Raw genomic sequence first — 16913 nt, 5'->3', positions numbered from 1 at the left:
GTGCGTTCTTTACTCGTACGATTCGGGTGGCCATGTCATGAAAATGAGATATATTTTTGTAAATGACAAATAAAAATGTCTGACTATTCAATAACTTTCGTCTTTGGGGATATTTCTTTTATACTCATTTAGGATGTTAGAAACCAAACAATCAAGAGTCCTCATGAGAATAATAGATCGGCAGCCCGTGCGCTGCGCAGTCCCCACCGCACCGTCGATTCCCGACCTTAAGTATTGTCCAGCTCCACCAGTCACAGAAAGTGACAAATCTGTATGAATTGGGCGGGCCTGGCTTGGGCTCCAACTGGGCCTGTCCAAGTTCGCTGGAGATTGCATACGAGCTGTTGTGAAACGGGCCGGGCCTGAATCGGCCCATGAATTCCTCGGTCCGTGATCAGATCCAAGACAACAAATAGGTGAACGGAACAAGGAAAAAAAAACCAAAAAAGGCTTACTTCCATTCCAATACCATCCGTGAAAGGATTCCCTTTATTTTGCCGTAGGCATCATCATCTCTTTCATCTTCCTTTAAAAGAGAAAACGACACAAATAATCTCTGGATTTTAACCCAATATGCAATGTGGTCTTTGAACTTTTAATTCATTTGATGAGGTTTTTAAACTTTAATTCAACGTGTAATATGATTATTAAATTTTTAATTAATTCAATGTGATCCCTAAACTTCTGATATATGTTCAAATTAATCATTGAATTATATGAAAATGTTTAATGTTATTATTCCATTAATTTAAGTTTATGGACAACATTAAATATATTTATATAATTCGATGATTAATTTGAACATATACAAAAGGTGCAATGATCATATTAAATAAATTAAAGATTCATGAATCACATTACATATTGAATTAAATTTTATAGACCGACCACATTAAAAAAATTAAAAAATTAGAGACTATATTATATATTAAGTTAAAGTTTATGCATCATTCGTGTTATTATCTTTACTTTGAAATAATTTTAGAAAAAAAAAATCTCTATTGGGTCGTGGGAAATATACTTGGGCTTCAGCCATTGGGCCTCGTTCATCCCAAAAACCGTCGAGCCCGGAAATATCCCCTCCCCCCTCCTTCCCAAGGGGGATCTGGCGCCAATCCTCCTCATCTTTCCCGCCAAAAAGATCGATCGCGCTCTCCCCAAAACACCCTCCCCACCGCCCCCTCTCTCTCTCTCTCTCTCTCTCTGCTTCATCGTCTCCGCTCAACCTCCGCAGCCTCGACCTGATTCTCTCTCTCTCTCTCTCTCTCTCTCTCTAACGAGCTCCTCCAATGGCGTCCGACAACGGTACTCTCTCTGCTAAGTTTCGGTAAAGATATGTATATAGAAAGGGACGATTCGATCACGCTATTCGATTTCCTTCGTTTTCAGGTCCTTCCTCCCCGGATGACTCCTTCTCCAGCCCCATCGGCAACACCCTGTCCTCCCCCGACAACGCCGCGGCCCGGGCCGCCGGGGGCCGCCGCCGGCAACGGCAGCAGCAGCAGCGCGGCGGAGCCTCCACCCCATCCAGCTTCGCCGCCACCCCGCCGGCGCACCGGTCCCCGCCTCGCCGCCGCGTCGTCGGAGGCGAACACCCGACCCCTTCCCGGACGCGTCGGCGGACGCCCGGCGGTGGCGGCGCCGGCGGGAGGCCCTTCGCGGCCTCCACGCCCTCCTCGACGGACGACGCCCCGCCGTCCTCGGAGTGTGGGGATGGGTACGACGCGGCCGAGCAGATGTACGTCTGGGGCACCAACATCAGCGTGCAGGACGTGAACGCGGCGATCGTGAGGTTCCTGAGGAATTTCATGGAGGGCCCGACGCAGGCGGATTCCATTGAGGAAGGGAAGTACATGAGGGAATTGGATAGGGTTTTTGAAGTCGAGAGGGAGTGGATCGATATCGATGCTCAGGATATTTTTAGTTATGATCAGGATTTGTATAATAAGATGGTGAGGTATCCGCTAGAGGTACTGGCAATTTTTGAGATTGTTTTGATGGACATGGCGAGCACGAGAAACCCGCTGTTCGAAAAGCACATACAAGCAAGGATTTTTAATCTCAGGACGTCCACTTGTATGAGAAATCTTAATCCATCAGGTGGGTACCTTCCTTTTCTGGTAAAATGTCCTCGAATGATTGAAGAATGTTGTTGTATCAATGAAATACTGTCTTGAGTATTGGTGGTTCTGGGAAATATTTGTCAGTGGATAGGGGCAAGTCCGTGTGACCAATTAAGGTTCATGTTTGCCTTTAAGTTTTTTCACAAATCTGTAATTTAAGCTGAAGATGGGTCAAATATTGAAGATTGTTTGAACTATCAGTGTAACTTCCTGTGGAGATTAAAACTCTCAGCTTTAACTTTTTGTTGGAAATCAAACTAGTAAAGGACTTGAGACTTGGCAGTGGGAAAGGATATGGCCAGTTCCAGTTGCTTAGGGTGGAGTTTGCCACAGTGACTCAGAGGCATGTTTTGTAAATTGCGAGTAGTTCATTAAGCATGTATGATCGGTTCGTTGTGTATGCATCTGCTACTTTTTTCAGTTTAATGTGAAATTGGTATTTGTATGGGAAGATGATCACCTTTATTTCATGGTTTCTAGTCGTTACTCTCAACGAAGTAGTTGAGCTTGAGGTGTCTGTAACTGATGATGTCTCTTGTGTTGACTAGATATTGAGAAGATGGTGTCCCTGAAAGGAATGATAATCCGATGCAGTTCAGTGATCCCTGAGATAAGGGAAGCTGTCTTTAAATGCCTTATCTGTGGATATTATTCTGATCCTGTTCGTGTTGAAAGAGGTAAGCTAATTAGCCCATTGAGAAGAATGAATTTTTTTGGGTTTTTGCTTTTTAACGGTTCATTGTTCTCAGGAAGAATCAGTGAACCTAAGAGGTGCATGAAGGAGGAATGTGCTACCAAGAATTCCATGACTTTAGTTCACAATCGTTGCAGGTAGTTTACCCCTCTGATTTTGTTTTCCAAACCATGGTCAGAGTTTTGTTTAGCCATTGTTGAGTAACGTTCAATCATTTCTTCTGCTGCTAGTAAGTGTCAACTGCATCCTCTTTTTGCACCATCACTTGCTAGGGTAGTGGCTTCCTTCAATGATTCTGACAATAAAATTCTCTCTTTTTTTCTAAGTTCTCCTCATAATCAAACTTGTTAATCTTCAACGATTCCAAGATGGTCATCTCGGACCTTGTCTTAGCGGTAGAACTGTTATTGAAAAGTCCAGTGTGGGGATAGATTAGTATAGCCCCTGACGATTCTTGTCAAGTGTTACAAACTTGAAAATGAGGAGAGAATTAAAATACGGGTATTGTTTAAATGGAAAATCCTGTAGACAAATATTTTTTATCAGTTGCATTAAAAAGGCAGTGCTGTTTTTTAAATATTTGGCTGGTGATTTTTATCAATAATTATCTTTTGGAGTCTATTGTGACTATAGCTGATGAATATCTTGCAATAAACCAGTTTTGCAGATAAGCAGATTGTGAGGCTTCAGGAGACGCCGGATGAAATCCCCGAAGGAGGAACACCACATACAGTTAGTTTGCTAATGCATGATAAGTTGGTGGATGCAGGAAAGCCTGGTGATAGAGTTGAGGTATATATGACACTGTGCCTGGAAAAACATGGAGGTCTCACTCTTTTGTGGTCAATTGACATTTTTTATTTCGACAGATTACTGGAATTTACAGGGCAATGAGTGTTAGAGTTGCACCAACACAGAGAACTGTCAAATCGTTGTTCAAGGTGGATTCCTTACTCTGTCCACTACTGTCCCTGAGGCTACCCCATCAGTCCCTTTAAGTGAATGCACAGTCTAATAATGTGATCTCATCATCTAATGCAGACTTATATCGATTGTCTCCATATAAAGAAGACCAATAATTCAAGAATGCAAGCAGATGACCCAATGGAAGTTGAAAACAGTTATAATGGAAGTGAAGATGTCACATTTGATGAACAGATGGTATATTGGTTTTTCTTTTGTTCCATTGGATGACGAGTGTTTGCCTTTACTGCTATTTGTATGACTTCCATACCTGATTATTTAGGTGCAGAAATTAAAGGATCTATCTAAAAAATCGGACATATATGATAGACTAACCAAGTCCTTGGCACCGAATATTTGGGAGCTCGAGGATGTCAAGAAGGGTCTGCTCTGCCAGGTAATGCCATATTTAGTCCTCTTGTTGTTGACCAGTAAAATATTGAGAAAAATGAAGCCCTCTTTCGTTAAATGACTGATGTTATATTGATTTCCATTCTTGTAGCTTTTTGGTGGGAATGCATTGAAGTTAGCGTCCGGTGCTACATTCCGTGGGGACATCAATATACTTCTTGTTGGTGATCCAGGGACCAGCAAATCACAGCTCCTTCAATACATACATAAGCTTTCTCCACGTGGTATTTATACCAGTGGAAGAGGGAGCTCTGCTGTTGGCTTAACTGCTTATGTTACCAAGGATCCTGAAACTGGGGAAACTGTATTATACCTTTCTTTTCTCTTTTTTGGCGAGTTTCTTTATTTGAAAAATGTAAAGTGGAGTAGATTCTAACATGCGAAAGGATCTTGCAGGTCCTTGAAAGTGGAGCCCTGGTTTTGAGTGACAAAGGCATTTGTTGCATAGATGAATTCGATAAAATGTCTGAAAGTGCAAGGAGTATGCTACATGAGGTTTGTGAAGTTCGTTCCTAATTATGTAGACAACAGAGGAGAGGATCGTACGGCTCTATCTAAATTTTCATTTTAAATCTTGGTGTCACAATTTTCTTAAGTCATATTCCCAAAATGTGGAAAGTGATTGTTTAGTAAGCGAGGAAATAACAACCCTAAGCACCAAATTTTTTCCTTTCCACTAAGCACCAGATGACTAAAAGTTAGCGGTACTTATTGAGATAGTACATTAATTGAGTTACTGGACTTTTTTATGACTTATTTTCAAACTTTAACTTTGCCCTTCCAGGTGATGGAACAACAGACCGTTTCAATAGCTAAAGCAGGAATCATTGCATCACTTAATGCCAGGACGTCGGTGTTAGCTTGTGCAAATCCGAGTGGCTCGCGCTATAATCCACGTTTATCCGTTATTGACAATATACACTTACCACCTACCTTGCTATCCAGGTTAACTGTTCTACTCTTCTATATTTATCTCTGTGTACACATACCCACTGGTGATTTTACCTCAAAAAGTTGAGTGATTATGGACCTGATTGCCGAAACGGCCAACATGTGTCGATTGATGTTAATATGCAGAGTATTGTTTGCACATTCTGCCTTAGGTTTGAATGCTTCTACTTGCTGGTCTTGTTCTTTCATAAAACTCAATAAACCTGGATTTTGTTTATGGACCTGATTTGAGACCCAAGCCCATACAAAATGAACATATGTTAAGCATTATGTTGACATGTTATGATGATTTTGTCCAAATATTATGTTATGTGTACATGCCAATAAGCATATCCTTACACAGTCATGAGAGAAATACGTGATTTCCAACTGTAATATGCAGACCCTAGTTTCGTGTTGTATAATTTTGCTGGCAAAGACCTTTTTGTGGTTTGATAAGTCGTGCTACATCTTCTACACATTTCTTCTTTTTCTGGGTCATCAACGTTTAACCCAATGCTTGGATTTCTGTTATTCCTGTCCTTGCTTTGTCTTGTTTTGCTTGGGGTAGTTCTGTGTTGTTTGCTGGATACCCCCCTCTCCATTTGGTTGTGGCCACTGTTTGGCTGTTTGCTTTTTGCTGGTTGTTTTCCTTCTCCTTTTCTGCTCTTCCCTCCTTGTCTCGACACCCTTCCACTCGTTTGACTACTTTGTCACCTTGAGTGTAAGTTTTGGTGCTGGGTTCCCTTGCTGTACAGCTGTATAATTTATTGGTTTAAAGTCAATATATATTTTACCTTCTACCAAAAAAAAATGATTAACCCAATGCACCATAGTCAGTACAGTGATTAATCTGACTACGATCATAACTTGGTTCCTAATCAACAGGTTTGATCTGATATACTTAATTCTTGACAAGCCTGATGAGCAAATGGACAGACGCCTGGCCAAGCATATTGTTGCTCTGCATTTTGAGGATATTGAGGTGCAGTTGGAATTAGTACTCATCTTTATTTGTAGTCATCAGGAACATCTCTGAACATCAGTTTATTTGATCCTTGCGACTTGCAGAGCGTGCAGCAGGACGTTTTGGACCTCTCCACTTTAACTGCCTATGTGAGCTATGCTAGAAAACACATTCAACCGCAGTTATCTGATGAAGCTGCTGAAGAGCTGACACGGGGTTACGTCGAGATGAGGAGGAGAGGAAACTTCCCTGGCAGTAGTAAGAAGGTGCACATTTCAAGTTTCTCTCACATTCTTTTCCCTCTTATGGGTTTTGGCATATCGATGTTAAAATGTGCCAGGATACAATTGCTTGGACAGGTTATAACAGCGACACCTAGGCAAATTGAGAGTTTGATTCGCCTTAGTGAAGCACTAGCTCGGATACGGTTCTCAGAATGGGTTAGTGAAGACCACAAGCTGTGATTTGACCATGTTTCTAGGGTGTAAATTCAATGCTTTAACCATCATGACCCTGATTACATAGGTTGAAAAGCGAGATGTGATGGAAGCATTTCGACTTCTGGAAGTTGCAATGCAGCAGTCAGCAACTGATCATTCAACAGGTATTTCTTTAGCCATGTGATTTTTCACTGTTGTATACAGTGTGTGTGGGTGTGGGCTAGATCTAAACTTAAATTAAAATTTTGTAGGCACCATTGACATGGATCTTATCACTACTGGAGTTTCGGCTAGTGAAAGGATGAGAAGAGATAACCTTGCAGCTGCTGCTCGTAATGTAATAATGGAAAAAATGCAAATTGGTGGACCTTCTATGCGGTTGATGGAGGTAGGTCTTCCTATGCATGTTCTGGGGAACAGATTATCTTACAACTCATGCTAGTTAATATTATGGAAGGCCAGATGCACTGCATGTCATGGCTCACATGTGTTATATGCTAAAATTTGCTGCAGTTGCTGGATGAGCTCAAGAAGCAGAATTCTCTTGGTGAAGTTCACCTTAGCGATGTAAGCATCGTACTTTGTCCATGAGCTAGTGCCACTTTTTTGTCCTTTTCTCATTTTTTTTTTATCCTTATGGCAAATGACTGTCATTTCAAATATAAACTGACATGTGACCTTTACACATCCAGCTGAGGAATGCAGTTGCAACTCTCACCACTGAGGGATTCGTGGCTATCCTTGGCGATACTGTCAAAAGAGTATGATGGAGTGGCGTGGAGTGCATTTATTTTCACCAGTGGAAGTCTGTTGATGCTTTTGCATCTAGAGTTGCTAGTCACTAAGTAAAGAAAAATCCTTTACTCCTCTCAGATAATTATTAACTTCGGTTTCTGGAGTGTAAATGCTTAGTACGTTACATAGGGTTAAGTTTGATAAAACGCATTCTTTGTGTAATCTCTGTATTTCAGTCTGCTCTAATGTGTTTCTGGTAAATGTTATGTAACTTTACTAATTAAGCTAGTGGTGCATGTAAGATGGTTTTTTATCACTGAAACTTTCAGTTTTCCTGTTCCACGGAAAACAAAGACTTCATTAACTTGAGCACAAGCAAGAAAAAGATGCAGCTAATAGTCATTGTTGAAACAACCGAATATCAAATTTGTGATAGTAGTTCTAGTCAGTTTTATCAAATTTGTGGTAATAGTTATATTCAGTTTTACCAATTTATTAGACATCCAAGAGGCATGGTACAGTAGAACATGACCGATTAGCTGCAAAAGGTCTTGTGAATTCCATGGCTGATACTGTGTTGTCTTCGCAAAAGGGGTCGCAACAAACCCCCCCTCTCCCAAAAAAAAAAAAAAAAGACTAAGCCGTCTTGGGGAGCTATATTTTGGCCGTTTCGCGAAACTCTAACATTAGAAGATAATGCAGTTCTGAAAGACGGAGATTATCATGTGTGAAAACTGTCCTCAAGCACAAATTAATCACTTACAGGGTTACCATGTTCGCCAAAACTTTATGTTAAGGTAATCTTATCCCTTCGAGACCATCATCCATGGCGATGGAACTTCTCCCCCTTTTGCTAAATAATGCCGGTTGCATTTTTTTAGAGTTGTAACTCAGTGTGAACAGGTTGCTGTTCCTTCGAGCATTCAGATCGTCTCCTATGAACTTCATCTAAAAAGATGGTCAATTAATGGCACTCACTTGTTCAGTCTTGAGTGCATCACCATGGCAACGAACCACATTTCACTATGTCCATGATATCCTCCAGAGGTCAATTCCCATTCTTTACAACAAAACGATAGGCTGACCATTGATTAGAAACACATCTCATACCATGCAATTTCACCTGCCAAGCCAAAGATGCTTTGGCAAAGCTTATTAGGATGTTCCAACGTTAAAGTCAATGACCACCACCAATGCGCACGACACAGTATGTTTCATCAAGTTAACGTCTCATTAGATCCATCCTGTATAATGGTGGAAACTAGAAATACATGGGCCCTGGCATGAGAAATATAATCAACGGAATTTCCAGGCTTTCCAGGATTTGGTTGGAGCTGATGAAACCTTAAGCAATATGATGCTCAACGGGAAGAATTAGCTAGCAGCTAAAAATGAAGACCCCAGCTTTAGCCTTAACAATGTCATCACACGGGAAGGCAAACATAGATGTGTGATAAAGGAAATAAAACATAAATTAACATTCCAGTTGTGGTACAATTTCATAAACAATGCATCAGATGAATGTTTCGGTAAAATCTGAGAACTAAAGATTCTTTCATAGAGCCGAATTGCCACCATAATATAACACGCCTTATGTACATGCATAGGTTATGGTCAACCTACTGTGAAGCGGTGGAACAGCTTGCAGAGGCAATAGTTAACCTACTGTTCAGCAGTGTGAATAGCAGCGACAGTGGAAACCATGGAGTCCACTCCGCATATATTGCGGCCCCTGCAGATTTTGTAGAATCCATTCTCCCCCCAGTTCTCTCCCCATGAGTTCTTTATGATCCAGTAGGGCTTTTCCTTCATTCTGATAGGAGAATAAGCAGCAGAGCCATACCCCACCAGCAAGACACCATGATCCAACCTCTTAGAGCATATGTATGGGCATGAAACACCCCCAACATACGTCTGCATGAACACCGCATTGATGGCGACTGCATTCAAGCAAAACAGATTGAAATGCATAAGAATGGATCACATCCTTGTTTTCTGTGTATCAATGCATATCTTTGGTGCTCAACAAAAAGTTTGTTAAGGTGTCTAAGAACTAGAATAGATTCATTACTTGCTAGAGGACCGTTCTTCACGAGATTTGCAGCAATTTGATCCTCATCGAGGGAAACAACGCTGAAGTTGGCTACGGATGCAGCTATCTTTGACTTGTCAAATTTGCAACTGCTACGATCAGTACCGGTGTATGGGTAGTCTTCTTCTCGCATAAGGCCACCGGCTTTGAGAGTGTATTCAAAGGCACTGTTCATCAAACCACCATTGCAACCCGAGTCACAGGAACCTGGTTCTTCTGGATCACACTACAGAGGCACACAAGCTTGATTAAGGAAATATACCCAGAAAGACACATAGTTTCTTCATGAGAAATCAACATCACAACATTCAACACAACAAGAAACCCAGACTAATCTGGCTTAAACCAAACTGTACCTCATTTTCTGTAAGGCTGCATGATTTTAACATAGAAACACACACCCAGATATATGGGCAAAAGACAAAACAGAACAAATGCTTTTTCCTAAGCTTACGCACATCATAACTGAAAACTTAGGACACAAAGTAATCTACATCGTTCACTCATATGACAAGATGGCAAAAACTAGGCATAAAGATGTGGGAATGATTTGACACGTTACAAGGCATGGTAGATAACAAACCTCGTGATCACAGTCCACAAGCTGTTGCTCGCTGAGGCTGACAAGTTTCCCGGTTGCAAGGTAGTTTGCGCCTTCCAAGGCTCCGGTGGTGCTGAAACTCCAGCACGATCCGCATGAACCCTAATCTCACAAAAAAATCAATCACATCGAATTAAATTCATCAGACGAAGCAAACACTTAACTGCAGACGAAATTTACTTCCAGATTAAAGAGAACAACCATTCAAAATCCCAGAACTCGCCAGCAAAGTTTCAAATCCAAAAGTCAACTCTCATATTGTCATAAGAGTCGTATATACTACTTCCAATTTAGGAAGAAACAGATCCATATTTGTCACGTAGACCATTAATTCAGGCGAAAAACTCACCGATCAGTCATCAAATTCAACGGATGCACACGAGACGCAGGGGAACAAAATCTTTAAAGGGAGAAATAATTGAACTTCAAAGGTCGGACAAAGATGGGTGCTAAAAACTTCAACAAATCTATCGATCAAGCAGGAAAATCCGACTTCCAGTTAGAATCTAAGATAAACTACGTCCGTCCCCATGTCTCGACTGAGGATCTTCAACGTGATTTCCCATTCACACCGACAAAACTACGAAAATAGAATTTCGCCGAAACAAAGGTACCTGATTCTTGACCGCGGTGACGGCTCCATGATCTCTCCAATCGAAATCTTTCGGCAGATCCTGGGTGGGCAAGATCGGCGCCTCGTTCGCGTCCTTGGGCAGCTTGACCTTCCTCCGGAGCCCCAGGTGCGTCCTCCGGAACTCCGACGGGGTCAGGTCGGAGAACTGCGTCACGCCGTGGGCGGCCGAGGGGTCGAGCTTCTGGTGCCGCCTCGCGCGGCGGAGGTTCGCGCGGAACACCCCGAACCGGTAGTCGTGCTCCTCCTGGGAGCCGTACGACCTCCGAACCTCCGCTTGAAAGCGAGAAGTGGTGGTGGTCCGACAGGGGGGCGCCCTCCCGACCGTCGCCGCCGTCGTCCACCACCTGCCTGATCAGCGCGTCGCCGTCGCCGTCGCCGGCGGAGAGGTCCTCCGCCGCGGACGCGGCGGCGAGGGCGGCGGCGAGGAGGGAGGAGACGAGGAGGAGAGAGAGGCGGCGATCCATGGTGCAGAAGTTTGTTAGAGATAGAGAGAGAGAGGGGGTGGATGGATTCTTATAGTTTGCAGAGGTTGGGTGGTTACTTTCTGCGGAGCTACCAGTCCTGGATCGAACGGAGAAAGCTTGGAGAAGAAGGTGGGCGCGGGCCAACGGGAGGCCGACACGTGGAGAGAGATGAGGGCGGGGTTGAATGGTGGTTTTGGTTTTGTTTATCCGAAAATATCTCTCTGATTTTTCTCTTTTTTGCCTTTTTTTCTTTTTTTATGGTCGGCGAGATAAAAAAAAAAAAAGCGAAGAAAAAGCAGGAACATGGTGGCGTGTCGTTCGGGGATTCTACGTTGCGGGAAAGGAGGAGGACTACTTGGAAAATGCCTCCTTAAAGATAATTTTTTTTTTTAAAATGATTCTTCAGTATAACTGACATGATGGATTTTAATTTTTCAATTCGAAATCGTTGAAACTTTTAGGTGAAAATGTGTTTTTAGTTTCACATTGAAACTCAAACAGAAGCACTTTAGGTAACCACAAATCTTTTCATCATTAAAGGTCTGTTTATTAATGTTATTTGTTTCTGTTTATGAACAAAATTTCTATTTTTTTCGTTCGAGGAAAAAAAATAAACGAGTTTGTTTACGTTTTATTCCAAATCTATTTTTTTATTTTCAAAAAAAAAAAACAAGAAAAACGTGTTTTTATTTCTAGAACGATTTTTAAGAACAAATTTTCTTTTTCTTCTCTTTTTTTCTTCTTTCTTTTTCTTTTTCTTTGGCCGGGCGACTTAGTCAAGGGCCAGTGACCTCATGTTTGCCAGAACATTTTGGCCCGAAAGATAAAAAAGAAAAAAATTAAATAAAAATATTATTAGTTTAATTTTTTATTCAAAAATTGTTTATAGTGATAGAATTGATATTTTTATAGATAGAATTGATATTTTAGAATATATATTTTAGGAAAAAAAATTTAAATGATTGATTTTTGTAAACCAATCACCCCACTTTTGTCCTCTTTTTTTTCCCTTATTGTCTTTTTTTTTTAAGTCCTTCCTTTCCTTTGATAAACAGCATGTTTTATGTTTGATCATTATGTTGGATAGGTCCTATTGTGACTGTTTCTTCTCTGAGACTTATCTTTGGTTGTGTATGATGATGGCGAAATAATTCAGAGAAGAAATCCGGCAAAATATACATTTATATATTATATATCATTTTGATAATATTTTTTCTTTTAACTTTTGTCCCTCAAGAGTCAAAAAGGTTTTCTGTTGGAAGCTTGTTTCTTGTCCGCAGTCATGCTTTTTCTTTGTGTAAGGAGTAAGTTGTCCTGTCTTCAAGACAAGAAGAGAGAGGGTGTTCCTAAGAAAGCAAAGTTCAAATGAATATCATGCTCTGAAGTTCCTAAGTTTGCCTTTAGCATCAGGTTAGTCTGTCCAATCCATTCCACCTGTAATGAGATACACATCCATTCGTTTCAAGTAAAACAATAATTTGATTATCGTGCATATCGTCGTAATTAAGTATAAAAATTGCAATTACACATCGTAGAATTGTTGTCTTGGGAAAACACGTAGTGAAAATAGAGTTGAACCGGGTCAAATTAATTTTATTATTGTTTTGCATTTACAAAGACTACATTGTATTTATTAGTTGACATTGAATTTATATCCATCAGGAAGGGAACTTAGTTTTATTTTCCATTTTTTAAGATTATGATGCCGTCATAGGATAGTATGTTTATTTATCTGATTAGGTTGCTTATTTCAATTATTTTATTAGGATTCCCCGATCATATTATTATAAATAAGAAGGTTATGCTTATCACAATTAAATATTGCATCAATGTCAGTTTTCTTACCTTCCTCTGGCGTTTCTTTTTTGTCTATTGCCGATCTTGGCATTGCATCTCCCTCCTTTCCTCCTCTTTCTTCAGAAGATCCAAATCCAGTATGCATTATGTTCTATTTCTAACATCATAATCCACACAGCAAGCAAGATTAATTTCAACAATATAATAAGCAATCGCTACTTTACGCATGTAGGCATTAAGGATGATTAATCTGAGTAAGTTCTCGACTTGAAATTTGAACCTACCCTATTAAAATTGGCTCCCAAAATTTGAACTTGCCCTTTCCAATCTAGTTGCAAGGTTTTTTTTTGGCTTCTTTATTATTTTAAATAGCGAGAAATAACACTTGCAACAAATTAATATTAGGAACAAACCTGCTCAAGTAAAATATTGATACAAAACAAACAAAAATATAAAGTAATTGCGAAGTTAAGCTCATTTATGAAATATAAATCATTTTCTTCCAACTCCATAAAACATATTCTAATAGATGGTTCTTGAGTGGGTGGGTGGATGGATTCAGCACCCATAACCTAGAATTTACTCACACAGTGCTAGTTCCAAACTTTTAGAACCAATAATGGAACATATTTCCATGCTCTGTTCAGTCCTATTCCAGGTAAAACCAAACCGATTATATAGCCTTAGGTTTGTCTAAATAGATTTCTACTTTAAATTCTTATTTTTGCTTAATATGAATCTTGCAACTAGTGATCAAGCTATACATGGTCGACTGACATACTCCCTGACTGGTATGGTTTGTTGCGTGTCTATTGTTTATGGAGAACATTCTTTCAGTCGCCGCCGGCCTCTTTGGGAGGACTTGCTTCGTATGAATAATCTTATGCAAGATATGCCTTGGTTGGTAGCTGGAGATTTTAATGCCATTAAAGATCCTTCGGACCGGTTTGGTGGTTCCAAAACTTATGGATTCCTTATTTTGATGAATTTGAACCGCTTAGCTCGGGATCGAATCGGGGTGATCTTAGGTATGTTGGCCTTCGATTTACTTGGTCGACCTCTGCTGGTACTTCTAGAAAAATGAGGAAAATCGATCGCGTTTTGGTTAACTCTAAATGGAACATGGAATTCTCCTTCTCTGAGGCCTCGTTCCTGAATCCTGGCATCTCGGATCACTCGCCCATGGTTGTCAGAGTCCTCAACCCATTTTTTAAAAGAAGGCCTTTCAAATATTTTAATCTTTGGGCTAAACATTCTGACTTCCCTTCCATCGTTCAGCAAGCTTGGGATACTCCGGTTGTTGGGGTTGCTATGTTCAAACTAGTATCCAAGTGAAGGTGCTAAAAAACCAGCTCAAACAACTGAATAGGAGGAGTTCTCCAATATTTCGGTGAGGACAGCCGAAGCTAGAGAAGCTCTTCGTCTTGCTCGGCTTGATCTCCATCTTGATCCGACCAACTCGACTTTCTTGATCTTGAGAAGGTGCACCGTAAGCTCTTTGTGAACTTGCGTAGAGATGAGGAACTTTTTACGGGCGAAATCAAGAATCCGGCTTAAGGAAGGTGATCGAAATACTAAATCTTTTCATAATTCCGTCAAGAGAAGGCAGCTCGGAATAGAATCCTCTCGCTTAAGGATTCTTCGGGTGCTTTGATCTGACCCTTTAGCCAGGTTCCACAGGTTTTTGTCTCTTTCTTCGATGATCTCCTATCTCCTCAAACGATGCTATCCAAGCCTTCATTGCAGGACGTTAAAGAGTTCATTCGAAGACCTCTGTCGGTTGATCAAGTATTCTCCCTTTCTAGACCAGTCTTCGAATCTGAAATTAAAGATACGCTCTTTTCTCTCGCGAAAGGAAAAGCCCCGTCCCGATGGCTTTACAAGTTGAGTTCTTTAAGACTTGGCTGGGGACTCATTGGCCGTTGGTGACGGAGGCGGTCTCTGATTTCTTCTCTTCAGGCCGTCTTTTGAGAGAGGTAAATAATACCATTCTTACCTTGGTTCCTAAAGTGCCTAATGCTTGTGCTGTGACTGATTTCCGACCTATCGCTTGCTGTAATACTATTTACAAGCTCATCACAAAAATCTTGGCTAATCGCCTAGCTGCTGTCTTGAACGATTTGGTTGATTCTTCCAAGAATGCATTTGTTAAAGGGAGAAGGATTAGGGATAAAATACTAATGGCGCAAGAGCTTTTTGCTGGTTTTCATCTAGAACCTTATACTCCCAAGTGCACAATAAAGGTTGATTTTCAGAAAGCCTTCGATACTGTTGATTGGGACTTTCTTCAAACTACTTTGTTGGCATTTGGCTTTCCTGAACCTCTTACTCAACTCATTATGGTTTGTGTTCGGACCCCGAAATACTCTATTTCTATTAATGGAGAACTGCATGGCTTCTTTCCGGGTGGGAGGGGGCTTCGCCAGGGTGATCCGATGTCCCCCTACCTCTTCACCCTTGTAATGGAGGTTTTCTCCGGAATATTGAATGCAAATACTTTTGCTCGGAGGGAGTTTAAGTATTATTGGAGATGTAAACCGATCCGTCTTTCTCATCTCTTTTCGGATGATGTATTCCTCTTCGGTCGAGCGGACCGGCCTTCCATTACTCTTACGAAAAGGGCCTCGATCTATTTTCTTCTTGGACCGGGCTCCTTCCGAATAAGAACAAAAGCGAAATCTTTTTATCGGGTGGGGCTCCTTCGCTGCGCAACTATATTCTTATGGCATTTGGGTTTCAAGAAGGAAAGCTCCCAGTGAAATACTTAGGTGTGCCGATCATCTCCTCCGCACTTGGGAAGGCGATGCGTGGCCTTGATTGTTCGACCACGCCGGGGCCCGGTCATGGACTCAACGCTTCCTCTCTTTGCGGGTAGGCTTCAACTTATAAGGTCGGTCCTACATTCTATTCAAGCGTATTGGTCCGGCGTCTTTACTTTGCCTAAGCCGGTCCTAAATAGTATTGAGAAAATCTTGAGACAATTTCTATGGAAAGCCGCCACTCTTGGCAAGAGCGGGGCTAAGGTTGCATGGGATGAAGTGTGCCTTCCTAAAAATGAAGGAGGATTGGGTATTCGTAAGTTGAAAGATTGTAACAAATCAGGCGATGCTTAAATACATTTGGATTCTTTTCACGAGACAAAGAATCCTTATGGTGTCGTTGGATTCACTCCACTTTCTTAAAAAGGGACAACTTTTGGATCTCTTCCTCACCTTCTGTTTGCTCTTGGGCTTGGAAAAAAATCTTACTTCTAAGAGCGGAGTTTAGGCCATCATTTTTATGGAAAATTGGAAATGGCCTTTCGACTTCCTTATGGTTTGATCGTTGGCTTTTGGAGGGCCCTCTTGATCAGCTTATTCCTCTTCCTCTTATTGAAACATCATGTCTTCCAAAGAATGCAGTAGTCGCGGATCTTCTATCCCCTATGGGCGATTCCTTCAGGCTTTTCCTTCAAAGCTTGGGATTCTCCATTCCGGTTTCATCCTCTACTCCGGATCGTTTCTTTGAGTCGGGATCCCTCCGGATCCTTCTCGGTGGCTTCACGCATGGGATTGCATCAGAACAGGAAAAGATCGAGTGCCTTGGGCTTCTCTTATCTGGAACTCTGATATTGCTCCTAGATTCCAGTTTAATTTGTGGTTGATTACGAGGAACGGATTGCCTACCCAGGAGCTCCTTCTCTCTCATGGAAGAATCGACTTTTGCACTTGTGCGTTATGCAATGAAGTTCCGGATTCCATCAATCACCTATTTTTTGATTGCCATGTCTCGGCTTCTCTTGCTTTCTTTTGGGCGACAAGGTGTAACTTACCTTGGCGAGCGAGACTGTGGGTGGATAACCTATCTTGGGCTATTAAATTCCTATCCGGTAAAGGGTTCTTCTACTGTATTGCTAGATTTTCTTTTGCTGCCTTATGTTACTTGATTTGGAAAAAAAAAGGAATGATATTATATTCCGTGGGGAAGCCTTGGTCGTCTCTGCCTTGAAAAATCACCTGATCAAAGTTGTAAAGGAGAAAGCGCTTACCTTCTCAAATGTTCCAGATATCCCGAGAAATAGGC

General features: G+C 41.3%; 2 protein-coding genes across 2 annotated transcripts; one reads left to right on the top strand and one right to left on the bottom strand.

The window, feature by feature from the left end:
* Positions 1–1180: 1180 nt before the first annotated feature.
* On the top strand, positions 1181–7627 carry LOC104453362 (DNA replication licensing factor MCM4). Its single transcript, XM_010067896.3, has 18 exons — positions 1181–1305; positions 1390–2100; positions 2672–2800; positions 2873–2954; positions 3477–3609; positions 3687–3758; positions 3859–3978; positions 4064–4177; positions 4283–4495; positions 4588–4686; positions 4976–5136; positions 6010–6106; positions 6193–6354; positions 6448–6528; positions 6614–6692; positions 6780–6916; positions 7042–7095; positions 7221–7627. The coding sequence occupies exons 1-18, from the start codon at positions 1290–1292 to the stop codon at positions 7293–7295; spliced, it is 2535 nt and encodes an 844-aa protein (XP_010066198.2). The 5' UTR covers positions 1181–1289; the 3' UTR covers positions 7296–7627.
* A 1041-nt stretch (positions 7628–8668) lies between these two features.
* Positions 8669–11099, bottom strand: LOC104453361 (probable cysteine protease RD19B). The gene is given in 5 exon segments (XM_010067895.3): positions 8669–9203; positions 9335–9581; positions 9939–10058; positions 10571–10871; positions 10873–11099. Coding segments are annotated over 5 exon segments (1128 nt in total). The 5' UTR covers positions 11055–11099; the 3' UTR covers positions 8669–8925.
* Positions 11100–16913: the final 5814 nt, after the last annotated feature.

The sequence above is a fragment of the Eucalyptus grandis genome, chromosome 7 (genome assembly GCF_016545825.1).
Source record: "Eucalyptus grandis isolate ANBG69807.140 chromosome 7, ASM1654582v1, whole genome shotgun sequence".
Taxonomy (NCBI): Eukaryota; Viridiplantae; Streptophyta; class Magnoliopsida; order Myrtales; family Myrtaceae; genus Eucalyptus; species Eucalyptus grandis.
Note: the sequence above shows the minus strand (reverse complement) of the source record. Positions and strands in the feature narration are given on the sequence as shown.

Bases quoted from the DNA above. Each gene is read 5' to 3' on its own strand.
- LOC104453362 (XM_010067896.3), top strand. The intron at 4,687-4,975 runs GTTTGTGAAGTT...TTGCCCTTCCAG, and splicing joins CAAGGAGTATGCTACATGAG to GTGATGGAACAACAGACCGT. The intron at 5,137-6,009 runs GTTAACTGTTCT...CCTAATCAACAG, and splicing joins CCACCTACCTTGCTATCCAG to GTTTGATCTGATATACTTAA.